General features: G+C 38.9%; 1 protein-coding gene across 4 annotated transcripts in view; it reads right to left on the bottom strand.

Moving 5' to 3' along the window:
- The window catches only part of CFAP20DC (CFAP20 domain containing), a gene marked incomplete at both ends in the record, with an annotated part of 268,246 nt that extends 256,283 nt beyond the window's left edge, over positions 1–11,963 (bottom strand). For all 4 annotated transcript variants that reach the window (XM_079712102.1, XM_079712105.1, XM_079712103.1 and 1 more), the window contains 3 exons: positions 6,908–7,001; positions 9,478–9,567; positions 11,943–11,963. In XM_079712102.1, the coding sequence (XP_079568228.1) occupies positions 6,908–7,001; positions 9,478–9,567; positions 11,943–11,963 (205 nt within the window). The remainder of the gene's footprint in view (positions 1–6,907; positions 7,002–9,477; positions 9,568–11,942) is intronic.
- Between the last annotated feature and the right edge of the window lie 5,993 nt (positions 11,964–17,956).

Below are 17,956 nucleotides of genomic sequence, written 5' to 3'. Positions count from 1 at the left end.
AATTTTAACTGTACTTAACAACTTAACGAAAAACAATAGATCAAGAAAACAATTCTAATTATGACAACTACAGCTGAAGGTTTGATGAGCCATATCTAGTTCATACGGTTTTAAATGTGTCTAAAATGAGATGGATAGAGGAACATATTTTCAGTTATAATACCTTTTGTTAATTTAACACATTTTTGATTAATTTAATGCTCACAAATTAAGAACTGATAGTTTTTATTCCCCATCACCAGCTTCACCTGGATTAAAAAAATATTTGGAGAAAGACCTATGGTACTTTTGATAACTGAGGTCTACAACTGCTTCAAAAATCAACTGATTTCATATTACCTCTTCAGACCCATTCACTTAATTCCCTTCTTCTTAGCTTTTGAACTTTTGCTTGATCTCTCAATTATGATGCTCTTAATGAATGTTTTAGTATCACTTCCTCCTAAAACATGACTTCTAGGAACTTTTTTCCCAATGTGAGACACTGGGTAGGAAATGGAAATGTCGGTGTATCTGTGAACCTCTCCTACAAATCTAACAGTGCAGGCCAATATGTGGAGAAAGGCCTCAAGGAAGGCAACTGGTCTAACATACACATTATTTTCTGTTTATTCCAACTTAGTAGACTTAGCAAATTTAAGTATTTTAAAGTAACAATACATGTTTGGGTAGTCTATATATAAAGATCTTCTGCTTTAGAATTCCTATGGTAAAATGTTTTACAACATTCCTGAACAACTTAAACAGTTCCTATATTTTACCCCAAATCTAGTTTCTAAACAAAACCATATTTGACTGAATGTGCTTAACATTTTAAAAATAAAACATACAAAGGTAACTTCTACTTAAAATACTAAGCTTATAAACGGCTGCAAAGAGCCATCAGCAGAGTAAGCAACATAATGGAAATGGGGTAACAGCCTCTGAACTTAGAAAATTCTCTAGGAATCAGATTCTACCACATTTATGGGAAAAGCCAACAAGACAACCAGAGTTCTGGATTACAAAACCAAAATGAGATACCAAAATGAGGCCAACTTAAATAAACCACTGTTAATCTCTCTCTCTCTTGCATCTTCCACTGATTGGACCTACAGTATTTTTCCTTTGCACAAAGGCCCCCATAAATAGAGCTGAGAGAGCACTGGGATAAATGAAATCACTCTTTACAAAAGGTCCCGAATTTATGTCACAAATCTCACTGAATCAGCACTGTTCTCTTCAAACACAAAGAGCTACACATATAGGGCATTTTTGTATGAACACTTTTAGATATGAAAGATGTTTGCCCTCAAAAAGAGAGCTTGGTAACTCAACTCTCTCACGTACAGAAGCCCTGGTTTCCAAAAGGCTTCACTTCTAAGATTAAAACAAGTACAATACCATATGGTGATCATCTGACAAAGAAAAAAGTACATTAATAACATCTGACATACACTGATCCTGTGTGTCAGAAATGCTAAATAAACTCTACAGTAACATTTTTTTGCCAGTGGCCTAGTAAATATAAACTGACTCCTCATGTCTACATTATATTTAAAATCTGAATTTAAAATCTACATTTAAAATGCTGAATGTGGAACTATTGTTAGTCAAAAACGCCCATCAAGTACATAAAATTCATAAAAATTCACTCTTTTTACTGAAATATCCAGGTTTCTGCAGTTTTATAATCTGTTCTCTGCCTGAGACAAAAACTACCTCTATGTTTTAAGGGGTCAGATCCTTTCTTCTTTTGAATATTTTAAGACACATTTATCTGGTAAAACACCATTAGATTTTTAAACAGTGGTTTTTACAGTTGTTTCATTACAGCAAATGACAGTTGTATATATACCTCAATATACATTTTGCAAGTGTTACACTGTTCAAAGAGTTGGGACTAGACCACAGTACAGTAATCCTTTATAAGTGACCTGATAAATCATGACTGAAGATATTTCCTGGTTCTATCGCAGCCCTAGCACAAACAGCACACTAAAGTGCACCTTTCCCACTGCAACACAGAGAACAATTATCCCTTCATTATGGGTTATTCCATATACCCTGGGCAAATCAGAAAACCTGTTTGGGCCTTTTTATTCTTCATGTGTAAAACTGAGTTGATAATTTAGGTTTACCCCTCACAGAATCATTTGTGTAGATTAAATTAGATCTATCATTTAATAAAGATTCACTGAACATATACTATATGCAAGACTCAGCGTTGAAGCTTTTGTAGTGAATAAGACAGGCATGGTCTCTTCCCTCTAAGAACTTATATACTAGTTCCATGAAGGAGAAGGTCAGGGTGCTATGAAAGCATATAATCCTGGGTCCTTGAGAGGAAGAGGATGATGAGTGAAGGTTTTCTTGAAGAAGTAACATTGGAATTCAGCTGGGAAGAATAGCAGGGATTGACTGGGCAAGGAAGATAGGGGTAGAGGAGAGGAATAAATACTGCAGGGAGAGGGAATACTCCATCATGTGATGGAAGAGGCTATAGTAGATTGCACGAACTTAAAGGCCTAAAGGACCGGTAGGAGAGACGGAAGGGGAAAAGTAGCAGGGGATAAGTCTGGCAAATAGCCAGGAACTCAATTACACGGGGACTTGAAAGCCATGTGAAGGATACAGGTCATCCTAAAATCAATGGGAAGCCACTCATCCATTCACTCATTTACTCAACAAAGATTTACTGAATGTCTACTATGTGCCAGGCACTGTTCTAGGTGAACAAAATAGACTAAATTTCTGTGCTGGTAGGCCTTAGTTTCTGGTGATGATGAAAAAACAATAAAAGAACATAAACAGCATGTTAAATGGTGATAATTACTATAGGAAAAGGGAGAACAGGGTAAAGGGGATTAAGAATGGGGAAAGGATACAAAGCACAGGTTGTAATTTAAGTATAGGTCAGGATGGGTCCTCACTGAGAAGGTGACATTTTATTTGGTAAAGGCCTGAAGAAGGGGAGAGAGTGAGCCATGTAGCTATTTGGGGAACAAAAGCCCTAGGTAGAGGGTACGGCTTGTGCACAAGGGCTAAGGTGCTAAGGTACCAGGCTATGGTTGAAAAGAGCAAGGAGACCTGTATGGTTTGACAGAGTGAAAAAGGAAATAGTAATAGGAGGTAAAGTTAAAGTTAAGTAAAGAGAGTTTTTTTTTTTTTTAATTTTTTTTATTAGTTTCTGCTTTATAACAAAGTGAATCAGTCATACATATACATCTGTTCCCACATCCCTTCCCTCATGCATCTCCCTCCCTCCCACCCTCCCCATCCCACCCCTCCAGGCGGTCACAAAGCACCGAGCTGATCTCCCTGTGCTCTGCGGCTGCTTCCCACTATCTATCTACCTTACGTTTGGAGAGTTAAGAAGGCAGCAGATACCACAGGGTCCTAAAGATTTTGGGGTTTTACCCTGAGAGAGATGCAGTATTTTCAGCAGAATCACTCTGGCTGCTAAGTTGACAACAGACTGTAGGGAGGCAAGTCAGAAACAGGGAGACTAATTAGAAGACTACTGCAATAATCCAAGCATGAGATAATGGTGGCTTGGACCAGGGTGGTAGCAGGGAGGTGGCAAGAAGTAGTCAGACTCTAAATCTAATTTAAAGATAGAGTCAATAAGATTTTCTAGATGAAAAAAAGGAAAAATCAAGCTGATTTAAGAGTTTTTGGTCTGAGCAACTGAAAGACAAATTGCTAACAACTGAGATGGGGCAGTCTGCAGGAGGAGGAAGAAAAATTTCTAGGGTAAAGCTGTCCAAGTATAAATGTCAACTAAGCAACTGAATATACAAATCTGGAGTTTGGGACACAAGTCAGAGATGGAAATGTAAGCTGGTATACAACAGAGATGATATTTAAAGCCATGAGACTAGAGCCCAAAACCAAAGGAGTCAATGTAGTTCAAGGTCAAGAAGGTCAAGGACTAAGTCCAGAGGCACTACAGCATTAAGTTGTGTTGGGGAGAAGAGGAAGAACCATGAAAGGAGACTAAGAAGAAAGACCAGCGAAGTAGGAGAAAAAAAACTACGAGTATGGGCATCCTGGAAGATGAGTGAAGAAAGTACTATATCAAGGAGGAGTGTGTCACCTTTGTCAATGCTGCTGTTAAGTTAAGCAAGATGAGGGCTGAAAACTGGCCATTTGATTCAGGAATAGAGAGAGTACTAGTGACCGTGACAAGAGCAGTATCAGTAGAATAGTGAAGTCAAAGCCACTGAAGGGGTTTAGAAAGAGGAAGTTATAATGAGTTTATTAAAAAAAAAATACCAAAAGTTGGGGCAGGGGGAGGCTGAGAGGTACCTCATAAAGATGACCTCATCCACCAGAGCAGCTGAAACTTAGATCCACACAGGGCTTCAGGGATGCTGATCCCGAGAGACACACCATTTGATTCAGATGCCACAGGCAGAGAAAACAATGGTTTCAAACATGAGCCTCAAACAGAAAGTCCCCGGACAGACCATCCAAATGATAGATGTTTACATGTAACAGAGCTTCTTCTCATATGGGCAACTTTATATAACATGTTCCAGCATTAATAGCAACATGGATTTATTTATTTAACTGGCTAATGATTTACAAGTCTCATTATCAAGGCCAAATGGTTACCAGTAGAAATTATAACCTAAATTGTTATAGTTTCTTAGTATGGCAAGTTTAACAAAATTACTAAACACCAACTGTATATGACACACTAAGTTAGGGGTACAAAGTAGATGATGCAAGAGGCCTGCCCTGGAGAAGTACACAATCTGATAATCAATATCACACCTTCCTTTATTTGATCAGATGCTGAGTTTAAAAAAAACTTTGACATATTTAGAGATGCTCAAATATAATTCAGAAATATTACTATTTAAAATGAAAAGCTAAAAATATTGAATTTCACTATTAGACTTTCTTCACAGGTACTTAATATAGTAGGGAACACATACGAGGTACCTAATGTCAAGTTGGCATAAATAAAGTGGATGTTTACTCTTAAAATAGGAATACATATGGTAATTGAACTTAATTTAGAAATGTTAACAGAAAGCCAATTCTCTATTCAAGGCATGCCATTAAATTTAAATTTAACCATAACAATGTCACATAGAAGATCATTTTATACAAGTGAAAATAACTATAAATTCCCATTATCAAAAATTCCAAATAATCTTAAAAACATTAAAAACAGGACAGACTATATAAACAGTTTCATTTGTTACAGGGCTGCACATGCTACTGAAAAGCCAGATTAATTTTTAATTACAGGGCATTGTAAAAGAAATACATTAAAAGATTCTTCCCTTTCTTCCAATTAAAACTATCATCTTTCCATTTTTAAAAAGCAATTATGACACATTAAATTTGTCTTATTTCTAAAAAGAAACTTAGATAAAAGTGGGAAAGGGGAGCTTGTCTTTAATCACTGAGCCTTTGGTAGAGGAGAACTCTTTCCCAGAGCCAACTGAGAAATGTCACTAGAAGTGATTTGATTTTGTCAGTAACATCACCATATGCACAGATGCTGAAGGCATCACATGGAAGGAGAGGCCAACAGTAAGAAATACAAAAGAACACTGGTGTAGAATAAAGTTATGCTCCTGTAAACCAAATGTGTCTATTTTACAAAGTCAATACTCTTAAAAAAGACGGACCATGTTTCCTGTTAAAGAATAACCTCCAGTTTCAGACATGTTTCCATGGCTCATCTTAGTTTACTTTATTTATCAGTACGAATTTATGCAGAAATGACAAAAATCTTTGCTATTAAAAAATGCAAACTATGAGGAAATCATGATTTTAAAATGGTGGTAAATTAAAAAAAATTACTTTAACAATGATTATCCCCTCTCTTTGAGGTTCTGTTTCTTATTTTATTTAGAAAGAGATCACTTTAAAATACATCATCTTCCATCTATAATTTCTGTGGTTTGGTTTATGTCTTAGAAATCTAAAATATGCATGTAGTAGCTTGAAATAGTAGATAAAACACACAGCCTATAAAAGTTTAGAAAACCGAATTAAAATGAGAAAATGAGATACCAAGAATAGGTCTTCTCATAGTCCCTGGTACACAATAGGTATTCAATAAATGTTCTTAATGAATGAAGAAGTAAAGAATGAATGTAAAAAAACAGCTGGTTACCTACATTTACTAAATCACAATAGTTAAATATAGGATAAAGTTAATGAAAATATGATTAAGCATTTTGATAAATTATATTTCTTAAATCACATCAGTGTACACAAAGCCTAATTTGGTGGCAGAGCCTTGAATTTTAACCCCAGTGTGGCCAATAACTGGGCTTCTGATCATAAATTTAGGTGATCTCTCAGGGTTCCTTCTGCTTTAAACCTCTGATCCTCATTTCCAAAGCAGATAAGAATTGAAGTCTATTTTTGGGGTTTTTGTTAAATCACATATTCATATCTTTACTCATTAGATACTAATATTTCTAAAGGTATATAAGTTGATATCTTACTAAATAATGCCTTATATAGTATTTTACATAATTTTTTTTCTCACAAATTGATTTACGATAATTTAGGAACTCATGGTCTCTTGATGAGGAACCAACCTCAGTGTGTTCATCTGTAAAAGAGCTATTGTGCGGATTGAAAGAATTAAAAAATATGAAATGCTTAGAAAGTCACTGGCACACAGTAAGTGCTTAATAAATATCATTACTAGTCTAATTAATTGAATAATCTTCTAAATCTTCTTTAACATACAAGTAAATTTCTAATAAACAATGAAGCAGAATCTCTTTTCAAAAGCCTGGAATAAAGTTACTCTCTAAATTTAAAAAAACCTTATTACTTTACATTGACAGATGCCAGTAAAAGTCAAACTAATAGGCCTGTTTATGAGACTTAAAAGTGTAACTTTAAGCATCAAATGTTAAGCTTCAATATTAAAAGTCTTACTTACGGATTTGCTTATTCTCCTTTGGTAACTGAATTTTATTTGTTTGGCTGCTGCCTTCCAGGACAAACACAAAACTTTTAACTTCTTTATCAAATTCCTACAGAACAAAAATGAAAACAGTGGTAACTGCATATTTTATTTGACTTTTATTATAAAATTGGAGAAGCAAGCCCACAGAAGAAGCTCCACACTGAAATGACTTAAAATAAGCTCAGGCCTTGATGATACTCTTACACTGAGACTTGCTGGGAACTGGAATATAGAAGCCACCCTTAGCCACTTGGCAAATTCTCTACTATATCAAGACACTCTTCCTCTAAATGATAAAAAGTTCTCCAACTTCAGGGATTCCCAAGTTACTAATTTAAAGTTTCCAGAGTTTAGTTACCCTTTCCCTCCTTTAATCTATGTATCTAATAGCATAGGCTGAACATCACTTTCTGTTAACAGTACAATAAACCATCTAATCTATGTTGTATCCAGTTTGGAAGTTCCTTGGTTTCAAGCCATGGCTCATATAGAATTAATCAGTACCTTATTTTACTAGTCCTCTAACTTGAAGTTCTATACATCATTTACTTAAAATCAGTACAAATTAAAGTGTTACAACTAAGGTTACCTGAAAAATGAACAGAAACAAAACAAGTTTGGAATGAAAAACTTACACATGAGAGTCTAATTTCCATCAGTCAAAGTGCTAATGTAAATGGTTATTTTTTTTATCTTGGAGCAAATTTCCAATCTTTAAGTATAAAGACTCCTTTTTCACAATAAAATATTTCATAGATCCTCCCACTCTTCCTTTTTGTATATGTTAAGAAATACAGTGTAACTAATGGCTGCTAAGAATTAACATTTAAATAAAATTGTATCATATCCATCACAATAGCATCTCTTATGTATTCCAAATGAACATACACATCGAGTGTATTATTTCGTCTACACACAAGCTGGGCATATACTAAAACCTTTCAACAGCTTACCAAAATCTTGAGCATGGCCACAAATCCTTGTGTAGTCTAGCCCCTGCCCAGTTTTTCAAACCTCATCTCCTGCCTCGCACTCTCCCTCACTCTGAATCCTAGCCTCTGTAGCCTTCTAGCAGTTTCTTAAAAATTCTAAGCTCCTCCAAAGCAAGGGCTTTGTACCTGCTTTTCTCATTGCCTGAAATGTTCTACCAGCTCCACCTGGTGCCTAGTTAGTTCTCAGAAATCAAGTATCATTTCCTCAGGGAAGCCTTACCTAATTTCTCTGCTCTGTATCTTCACAGCCACATTTAACTTTTATTCATAGTAAGAGCTATATAATTTTGATCGTCACTTAACCTTACTATGCCTATAATATAGGCATAAGGGTACCTTGTGAGATACAAGGTTATTGTATGGATTATAGAACAGGTAATGTGCTGAATCCTATGGCTTGGCAAATAGTAAGCACTCAATTAATAGTTTAAAAAAACTATCCATAGAACAAAGACCCTAGAAAGGTGTTTCTTTCTCAACTGTACAAGAGAGAAGAGAAAGAGGAAAGAATAGGGAAGGATACAGATTTTTAGATCTGGTAGCAGCAAGATGAGGTAGTTTCTACCTGCTGACATCAGTTTCCCCTGTGAAATGGGGGGTGAGGTCTTCTGGTGAATGAGTGAGGAGGGTCTGTCCTGGGTGTGGGATGGGGATGGGGGTAAGAAGTTAGTGGCTGGAAACCTGAAGATAATGGAGAAAGAACCATTTTAGAGACCAAGAGAACAGGAGAACTTCTGGGGCTGTTGACACTGAATTATAGCATTATTGATCTGAGAGACTATAGATATCTTTCCAAAGGTACTGAGAAGCCCAGATGCAGGCACAGAAAAGAGAGAGAATCGGGGATTCAGAAATGGTTGGCGTTTGCTAGGCAGGCATGATGAAAGGACAAGGAACAGGGGCATTCGAGGTCTTGACTGGGAAGTGACTGAAATAATGGACCATGGATTCTGGGCTGGAGAGAAAAGAAAGTGAAGACAGAGTGAGTGAGTAAGTAGGTTAACTAAGTAAGTAAATAAATCTAAACACAGGGAGAAAAGTAGAATGGTCAATGGCCTAAAAGTCTCAATTAGGTTGAAGAACAAATACAGTGGGAGTAACTAGGCAAGCAACATTAAGAATCGAAGATTGGACTCAGAGAGGGATGTCTCAAGTTCTCACTTAGTAACTTCAGAGGCCCTGCAATTTTTGGTGATAAGGTACAAGGTGTGACAGTGGGAAAGGCTGCTGAAGTAGAGTGGAAGACGTCATTAGAGATGAAGAAATCAATAAGCTGAGAAGCCCAGGGTTTGGAGATTTTCCTCACAGAAACTGAAGTCACCTAAAGCAGCAGCAGGACTTGGCATATAGAGATGGGTTATGAGCTGTGTGCCAAAGTCTTCAATGGCCAAGGAGGGGTGTCTGTGAGGGCTGCAGCCAATGATGTCATGAAAGGGTTTTGAAGTGAATGAACAGAAAAACCTGTTCTGAAATCTTACCAAGCCCTTCTTGTCATAATCTTTACTCTCATTTCTTTCCAGGATTTAGGTGGCTCTAATTTCTAACACTTACTTTCCAAATCACAGATGGACTGCCAAGGATCTTCCATTTTGCTCCAGGATTTTTTCCCTGAGCACTAAAGATTTCAACAAATGCACCTCCCTAGGAAAAAAAATATTAAAAATTAAAGTGAAAGACAATGCTAAGGAGGAAATACTATCCACCACACAGTCTATACCCACTGTTCCAGGCATCTGTAAGTTAAGTAGATCTGAGAGGAAACATTATCCCTCTTATCACTCCTACTTTATATCTTGATTGTATCTAAGCAACAACTGTTCTGATTCAGGTCACCTTGGATTAATGGTTTAAGAAATTTTTTTAAAAGCATGATAAACATTAAATAAACTTCATGCCATACAAACCTTACAGTCTCTCAGTGTAAGGTTCAGTTATTTCACATGTATAGTTCATGCTTACAAAATATTCTATTCAACACACACTAATGGGTTTAAACTCAACTCTCAAGCCAGGCTAATAAAATCTGATAGTTATCTCTGGCTACAAGCTTTTTAGTTACACTAACCTGAGCTCCAATACAGGTTTGCCATTTATTAGCTATCTGACTTTGGAGTTACTTAACCTCTTGATTCTCTATCTGTACAATGGGTTGTTAGATTACATAGGATAGTAAACATAAACCATCACACTCAATAAAGTGTGATGCACAAAGCAAGGACTCATTAATACCAGCAATGATTATTCAAAAAAAGGGCAAACTGAATAGTTTAGTACTGGGTCAATAAAAGAAGCTTGGACTTGGAGACGGAGTGATTCTTATTTTGAGGATTCCTAGAAGATCTTTTTATATATTTAATACAAATTAATTTGGTGATCTATAAAATATGTACCAAAAAAAAGAATCATTTCCATAGACATGCTAAGTGTTCCCTATTGTAAACCTGGGAACATGGAGGGACATGCTCATGTAAAAACACTAAACACATTACTGAGTGTCCATAAGCTTTAATTATAAGAGAGAAATCAAAGATGATTGTCTCTAAGGAAGAGTTTATTGCAAAAAACTGAAAACCTGAAATGAGAGTAAATATGGTTTTCTTCTATGGCCTGTTAAATTATAAGCAGCACATGAGCAAACCTGTCTGACTTTCATAAAGAATTTCCTGCTTTTAATTTTTCTCAATAATATAAAGATATTTTTGCTTCTGAGTTTTAACATGTAATCACTTGAAGTTAAGACATTTAACGTCTTCTGTAGGCAGTACTATGTGCAAACTGTGTGTGGAATTGAATTACTATAGCTTCTGGGGTCAGGTCATATTTCACTATGAATTTTAAATGTGAGGAAGCTTTTTCTTTTTTTTTTTAAAGAGAAAAATCCTTATACCTGGTGAGATAGAAAAATACCTCCCCCACCCACATTTCTGCTATCACCTGTTTCCCACAGTAGACACTGATTTTTTTATAATATATTTTACCTATCTTAAGCGAGAGAAACTCTCTAAAATTGTTCCAACAGATTTAATGACATCAAACGGAACAGAAGAAAGAGAACTGCAGAATACTGTGAGGGCACTCATAAGAAGGCAGGTAGTATTTGATGAAAAGGTAGAAGCAACGAAGAGGTGACCAGTGGAGGACTGTTCCGGCACGGGGACAAAATTGTTCGTAACAGCAGTACTAGGATAGCACAGACTGTAAATGGAGAGTGTAACCTCAGGTAGAGATAGGAGGGGAGGGTAGGAGACTAGGGTCAAGGAAGATCAGGGAGGTGCCCAGTGAAGTGAGGAAAGCAGGAGCGCTTTGGAGACCCTCTAGGATACTCAAAGTGACTGAGGAAGACCCAGAAGCAGTTTCCCTCAGTGTGGTATTTAGACCACCTGCATCAGAATCAAATGGAGAAAGGTGCTATAAAGGTAGATTAACTAGCCCCATCAACAGAGATTCTGATTCACTCTATTTGATGTGAGGCTCAGGAAATCCATTTTTTTACAAGTACTCCAAATGATCTTAATGTACCACAGCCTTTGAGAATCACTGACGCGCCCTCAATTTGGGGGGAAGAGAAAACAGCAGACGGCCAAACTGCTTATTTTCTTTCTTAGCTTAACCCATTCATGCATTCACTCATTCACTCTCTGCTAAATAGCTTCTGAGTTACCAGTGTGCCTCAGTATTGTTAAAACTCAAGGTTTATGGGTCCTGCCCTTAAGGTTCTGATTCCGGAGATCTGGTTGGGGTTTAAGGCTGCATTTCAGTCAGAAACACAGGGAATCCCTGCACCTTGAGAAGCACGGAGCTGGAGAGGGAACGTCAAATCATATGCCCACACGGCAGTTGCTTTCTTTTCTTTCCCTTTTTGGGTTAAGACCACTTATCCATTAGTTCCTTCTTACTCCGAGAAAGACAGTTTACTTGGGGGGGGTGTGTGTGTGGGATGTCCCTCTTCACCCGGACGTGAGCTACCTCACCCAACAGGACAAAGCTAGACCCGTTGGAGAGCCGTTTCCGGTTACCTGGTACTCATTTTTGAACATTCCCGCCGGGAGCCCGGGGCTTGAGGGGCACCGGAATTCAGGGCTTCCAGAGAGTAGCGTGACCCTGACGGCTGGAAATCGGCGGGCGGGAAGCCAGGGCCCGACGGCCGGGGAAGGGCTTAGTGGTCGGCCCCAACTCGGCCAGGCTCTTCTCCGCCCTTTGTCAGCTCCACCTCGGGCCCCCGCCCCGAACCATCGCGGCCCCGCCTCCGGGGCGCCGGAGTCTGGGAGGGGACAGCTGCCTGGGCGGGCTCCGGGCGGCCCCAGGGGACTGAGCGTGTGCGTAACCTACGTGACAGAGTGCCCAGACGCTGAACCTCCGACAACCGCCAGCCCACTCACCGGAGAAAGGCTGGCGCGTTCCCGCCGCCGCCCCACCCCGCCCCACCCCGCCCCCGAATCCGGTCGGAAGAGGGCCGAGCGGGGCGGACGTTCCGACCGCGCCCATTGGCTCCCACGAGGCGCCTGCGCGTGGCGCTGGCCGAGCTTCACGCTGACGGACACGTGAGACTACGCAGTGACGTAGGCGTTGCCCAGGCAACTGACGGTCTTTCGCTCAAAGGCTGGGACGCCCAACCTGTGACCAGCGCCAGCACTAGGTCGTGACCCGTGTCTGCAAAATAGCCTAAATTTAACCTGGCTTAAGAGCTACCACAGGTGCTGGATTCTTCTAGAAAACCTGTCACGTCGGCTTGGCCTCTCTTCGTTGTAAACACTGATAACTGGTAGGTTGCTGGAGGAAAGAGTCATGGAATCGTGGAATCATGGAACCCTCATGGAGCCTTTCGCTCAAGGTTCCCAAACTTGGCTTCGTTGAGGCACTGATAGGGTCCGCCATCCCCTTTCATTGCTTCAGAAGGCCCAAGGAAGGTCACTGCACACTTCAAAAAGCCAAGGTTTTTTGCCCAAAATAATAACTACATACGTTATTGAGCCAGGCGCTCTCTTAAGTTTAACTGGTTCTGTGTCTGAACCACTCTTACGATGTAGGTATTATTGTCCGTTTTTGGCTAAGAAACTGTGGCTCTGAAAGGTAAAATATCTTGCCTAAGCTCACATGGCCAGTAAGTGATGGAACTGGTTTGGAGCTCGTACCTAACTCAAAGCTGAGTTAGGTCAGTGGCTCAGGGTTAATCAGTAGTCAGGTACCACTCCTGGAGCCCCTGCTATAGGCCAAGTGGTTCACAACCCTGTGAAGTAAGGGTTAGTCTCCTTTCAGTTGAGATCACTGAGGTTCTGAGTTGATTAGGAATTTACTCAAGGATGCAGTGTTGATTTTTGGTTGTGGCACCATGGATCATGTATGGGATGAGAAAATGAATGCCTTCTGGACCTGCTCCTTGTCAGGGCTAAGAAGGAAAGATAAGGAACAAATTTACTTGAATACACTAATACTGGTTGTGTACAAGATAGAGGTGGGGCTGTCACATAGCTGTAAATTGCAGTACAATATCTAGAATTCAGACTTGGTTTCTAGAGCTCAAACCTAGTTCAACAACAGTTTTTGGCAGGACTCTGTGCTGGGGGCTTTGGGAATTATGGTCAGTAGACATGGTGTCTATCTTGTTTTCTAATGGGGGACATTTATCCATCCATTCATTTAAGAGATAACTCTTAGGAATGCAGTATATTCCAGACACTATACTAAGAGCTAGGTGTATAAGGAAGGCCCCCCATCTTCGTGTAGCTTGCATATTCCTGGGGCAAGGCAGAATAAAGAAGTGAACAAACAAATAATTACAACTTGTGATAAATGCCGTGGATCCAGTGGTAGGAATTAACATTGGAGGGTATATTAGTTTCCCGTGGCTGGTGTAACAAATTGTCACAAACTGGCTTAAAACAACACAGATTTATTCTCTCACAGTTCTGGAGGCTGGAAATCCAAACAAGGTGTCAGCAGGGTAGCACCCCCTTTGGAGGCTTTATAGGAGAATCTGACCTTTGCCTCTTCCATTTCTGGTGGCTATTGGCATCCCTTGACTTGTGGCTACATCTCTTCAATCTCTGCCTCCATAGTCACAGTGCCTCTTCCTCTTCTGTGTGTGTCTTTTCCTCTATGTGTCTCTTAAAAGGACAGTTGTTTTGGCATTTAGGGCCCACTTGGATAATTCAGGGTAATCTCCGTATTTCAACATCCTTAATTACATTGCAAAGACCTTTTTTGCCAAATAAGGAAGCATTCACATGTTCCAGGGGGTAGATGTAGATATCTTTTTGGGGGGAGGCATAGCATTTTTGGATGATGCAAGTCAACACAAAGGATGACTTGCACTATAATATAAAGTAGTCTTTGGTAAATACTACAAGAGAGGAAAAAAGTACAGTGAGAGTACAGGAGGAATCTAGGGAACATCCTAAGGCTTTTAAGAATATACTTGAGTCTCAGAACATATTTTGACACCACAGATGTCACAGAAGAGAAACCCTGAACCTTTGTCCTATGCTATTTTCTTTCTACCCCTCATCATTATATGAATTTATTTATTTATTTGTTTATCATCTATCTTCACCTGTTAGAAGGTAAATTCTGTGAAGGCGAGGACTTCTGTGTTCATCATTATTTCCCATGTCCTAGAGTAATGCTTGGCACATAGTAGGTATTTTATAAACACATATTTGTTGATCAAATTAAAGGCACCTGTCCTTTTGAACTCACCATGTCCAAAACAAAACTTCTCCAAACATGCGCCTTTCCTATCTTTCCTAATCTCACTAATATCACAGTGCCTCCTGCTTCCTCACTAGCTGCAATGAGCAGCCTCTAAAATGGCCCCCAATGATCTCCACCTTCTGGTAGGCATGCCCTTTGTGTAATCTTCTCCCCTTGGGTATGGACTGAACTTAGTGACTCACTTCTTATGAATACAATGTGGCAAAAGTTCCGAGATGTTATTTCCATGATAAGGTTACAGAAAGACTGATTTCCTTCTTGCTTGCCTTCCTTCACTCTGATATCCTTGCTTGCTCTGGTTTTCCCCCTGTCCATCCCCCAGCTTCCCCAATCTTCACTCTGAAGGAAGCAAGTTGCTGTGTTGTGAGTAGCCCCTTGGAGAGGTGCAGGTAGTAAGGAACTGATGTCTCTGGCCAACAGTCAGTGAGGACTTGAGATTTGTCAACAGCCACATGAGTGGGCTTGGAAGTGACTCCTTCTCTGGTTGCACCTCGAAATGACTGCATCCCTAGTCGACACCTTGATTGCAGCTCAGTGAGCCTGGGTCAGAGGTACCCGCTAAGTCATACCCTGATTCCTGACCCACAGAAATTAGGAGACAATTATTGTAAATTGCTAAGATTTAGGGTAATTTTTTACACAGCAATATATCTATTGCTAATATACTCCTCATACTCAATCCATTACCCAAACCTATTCATTTTATCTACTTTAAAAGTCTATCTACCTTCCCTCCACTGTTATCTCTACTCTGATTTACCTGTAATCTTCTCTTCTCTGAACTACTATAATATCCTCCTAATTCACACACCACGTCAGCCACCTTTCAAATCTATCTCCACGTTGCAGTCAGTCATCTTTATAAAACACAAATTCAATCATATCGGTCCCCTGATTCTAACCCTTTTGCGACTATAGAGCCTGTCTTCCTCTCCAGTTTCTTTGTACATTATGTGGCCCCCTTCGTTTCAGTAACATTGAGTTTTCTTATAGTTCTTCATGTATAACATGTTTGCTTCCACCATAAGACCTTTGTACTGATCTCTTGCATGGATTACTTCTGCTCCCTTCTTTCTTTGGTTAAGGCCTACTTATCCTATAGAGTTTACCTCAAGGGTCCCTTTCTAAGGGACTCCTCTGATATCCCTGACTAGATCAAATCCCCAGTTTATATGTTCTCATAGCATCTTAGCTCTTAGTATTATTGAAATCATTGTTGAAATTTTATATGTCTATAATATTGGCCGTCTCTAATGGACTGTAGATTTCAAGAGAGCAGGGACCATGTCTGTTTTGTTTACCCTTGAATCCCTAGTGCTTGGTATACTACTTCAACTGTGTACCTGGCATAACAAAATAGTAATTGAATGAATGAGTGAATGAAAGTGGGAGGAGGTGAAAGATGAATATATTCTTCAAAGACAGCCATAGGTTTTGGTGTTGAGAAAACAAGGAAAAAGCAATTGAAAACATATTAATAACCACAATTTATTGATAGAAAAACTAGTTACAGAGTTGAAGTGATTAACCACAGTGTATCAACAAGTCTTATTACTCAGGTGTTTTGTTTTTAAAATGACCTATTTATTCAATTTAATGCTGGAAAGAACTAGTAAAATTTACTTCAGTCTCCTTAATTCCTTGAGAGAAAGGATTGTCCAAGGCCCAATTGTCCAAGGGTTGGATCATCTCCTAATCCTCCTAACTCATAACAAGTTCAGGAGACTTACAGTTGGATTTTCATTAGCAAGTGTGGTATCAGGCCTGAACAGGCATAGGACAACTCTGAAGGCAGCCCAGCTTAGATCAAAGTTGTTTTGTCTATGACGAGAACTACTCTTAACACTGACAGTGGTGGCTATAAAGCAGAAATAAGCATGTGCCCTACTTTAACAATATGAACTCAAAAGCAGAGGTAGGAAGAGATTTGATTTTATAATACCAAATACTCTTGTTTGATGTGGATGAATGCAAGCTGTGACCAAAAACTTGGATTTGGCTATGACTTCAAGAATGGCTACTAGAATTCAGCACCACCCACTCACCCCCACTCTCAAACCCCGAAAAAAGCCAGCCTGCTCAAACAACTTTGCTTAAGCCAAGTTTTTTATGTACATTATAAATGGCAGTGAAACAGTTTCTCTAATTGCTACAGTTTTTAAAGAAGCTGGTACAATTAGTAATTGCATTAAATTGCTTAACTTAATTTGGCAACATTAAGACTTAGTCACTTTATAAGCTTTAAAGTGCTTGTCTTTGTTCTACAAAGAAAGTAATTTGGCGGTGTATTAATATTATTAAAAGATATTGGATAGTATTTAAAATGGAATAGAGGGCTTCCCTGGTGGCACAGTGGTTGAGAGTCCGCCTGCCGAGGCAGGGGACACGGGTTCGTGCCCCGCTCCGGGAAGATCCCACATGCCGCGGAGGGGCTGGGCCCGTGAGCCATGGCCGCTGGGCCTGCGCGTCCGGAGCCTGTGCTCCTCAACGGGAGAGGCCACAACAGTGAGAGGCCCGCGTACCGCAAAAAAAAAAAAAAAACAATAAAATGGAATAGACTAGAAACAGTTTTAAAGGGTGACAGAGTCTTTGTATGACAATGTAGTCATTCAAGTTAGATAATATGGTTATTAATTTGACAAGAAATAGTGTTCTTTTGAACTAAGAATGTACAGTATTTACCTTAATATATTTGAAGTTTATATTTTGGTTGCAGTTCATAATCAAATTATTTGGCATAATGGGAAGAAAAAAGATATTGGTTTGATGATCAGAATTTTTTTGCTACACAATAATCTAGAAATGTTTAATACTTGGGGAGTTATTTTATTCCACATTATGAACTAACTTTATGAATGACATTAATGCCAAGTTGATAGAATAATTTAAAAACAGTGCCTATTTTGTAGTTTCAAGCAAGTGAGAAAAATTAGTGATACCTGAGTCACCTGTTTGACCTTTGATTTGAGAGTAGTGATATCTTTTTTTAGGAAGGTGTGGTGTGGGCAAAGTTTCTGAGGGCTTTACTGTTTCTAGGTTTTCTCTTCAAATGTTTTTTCTTTTTGTTTTTTTTTTTTCTTTCTGGTCTATGAGACTCTACAGTGACTGTTTCCTGCCTGTACCTTTGGATAAGCAAAATTCATGCATAAACTTGAAATTTCCAAAACAAATTACTACCTGAAGATTTTCACAGGAAAAAAATACCTATTCCAGTAGTTGAATATTTCCCTATGTATTCCCTGTGAATACTTCCCTAAATAAATCAGTTTTATATAGCAAGCACTTAAGTTTCAAAAAATGAACATATTTGTAAAATGCA

Source organism: Hyperoodon ampullatus (genome assembly GCF_949752795.1).
Source record: "Hyperoodon ampullatus genome assembly, chromosome: 10".
Lineage (NCBI taxonomy): Eukaryota > Metazoa > Chordata > Mammalia > Artiodactyla > Ziphiidae > Hyperoodon > Hyperoodon ampullatus.
Note: the sequence above shows the minus strand (reverse complement) of the source record. Positions and strands in the feature narration are given on the sequence as shown.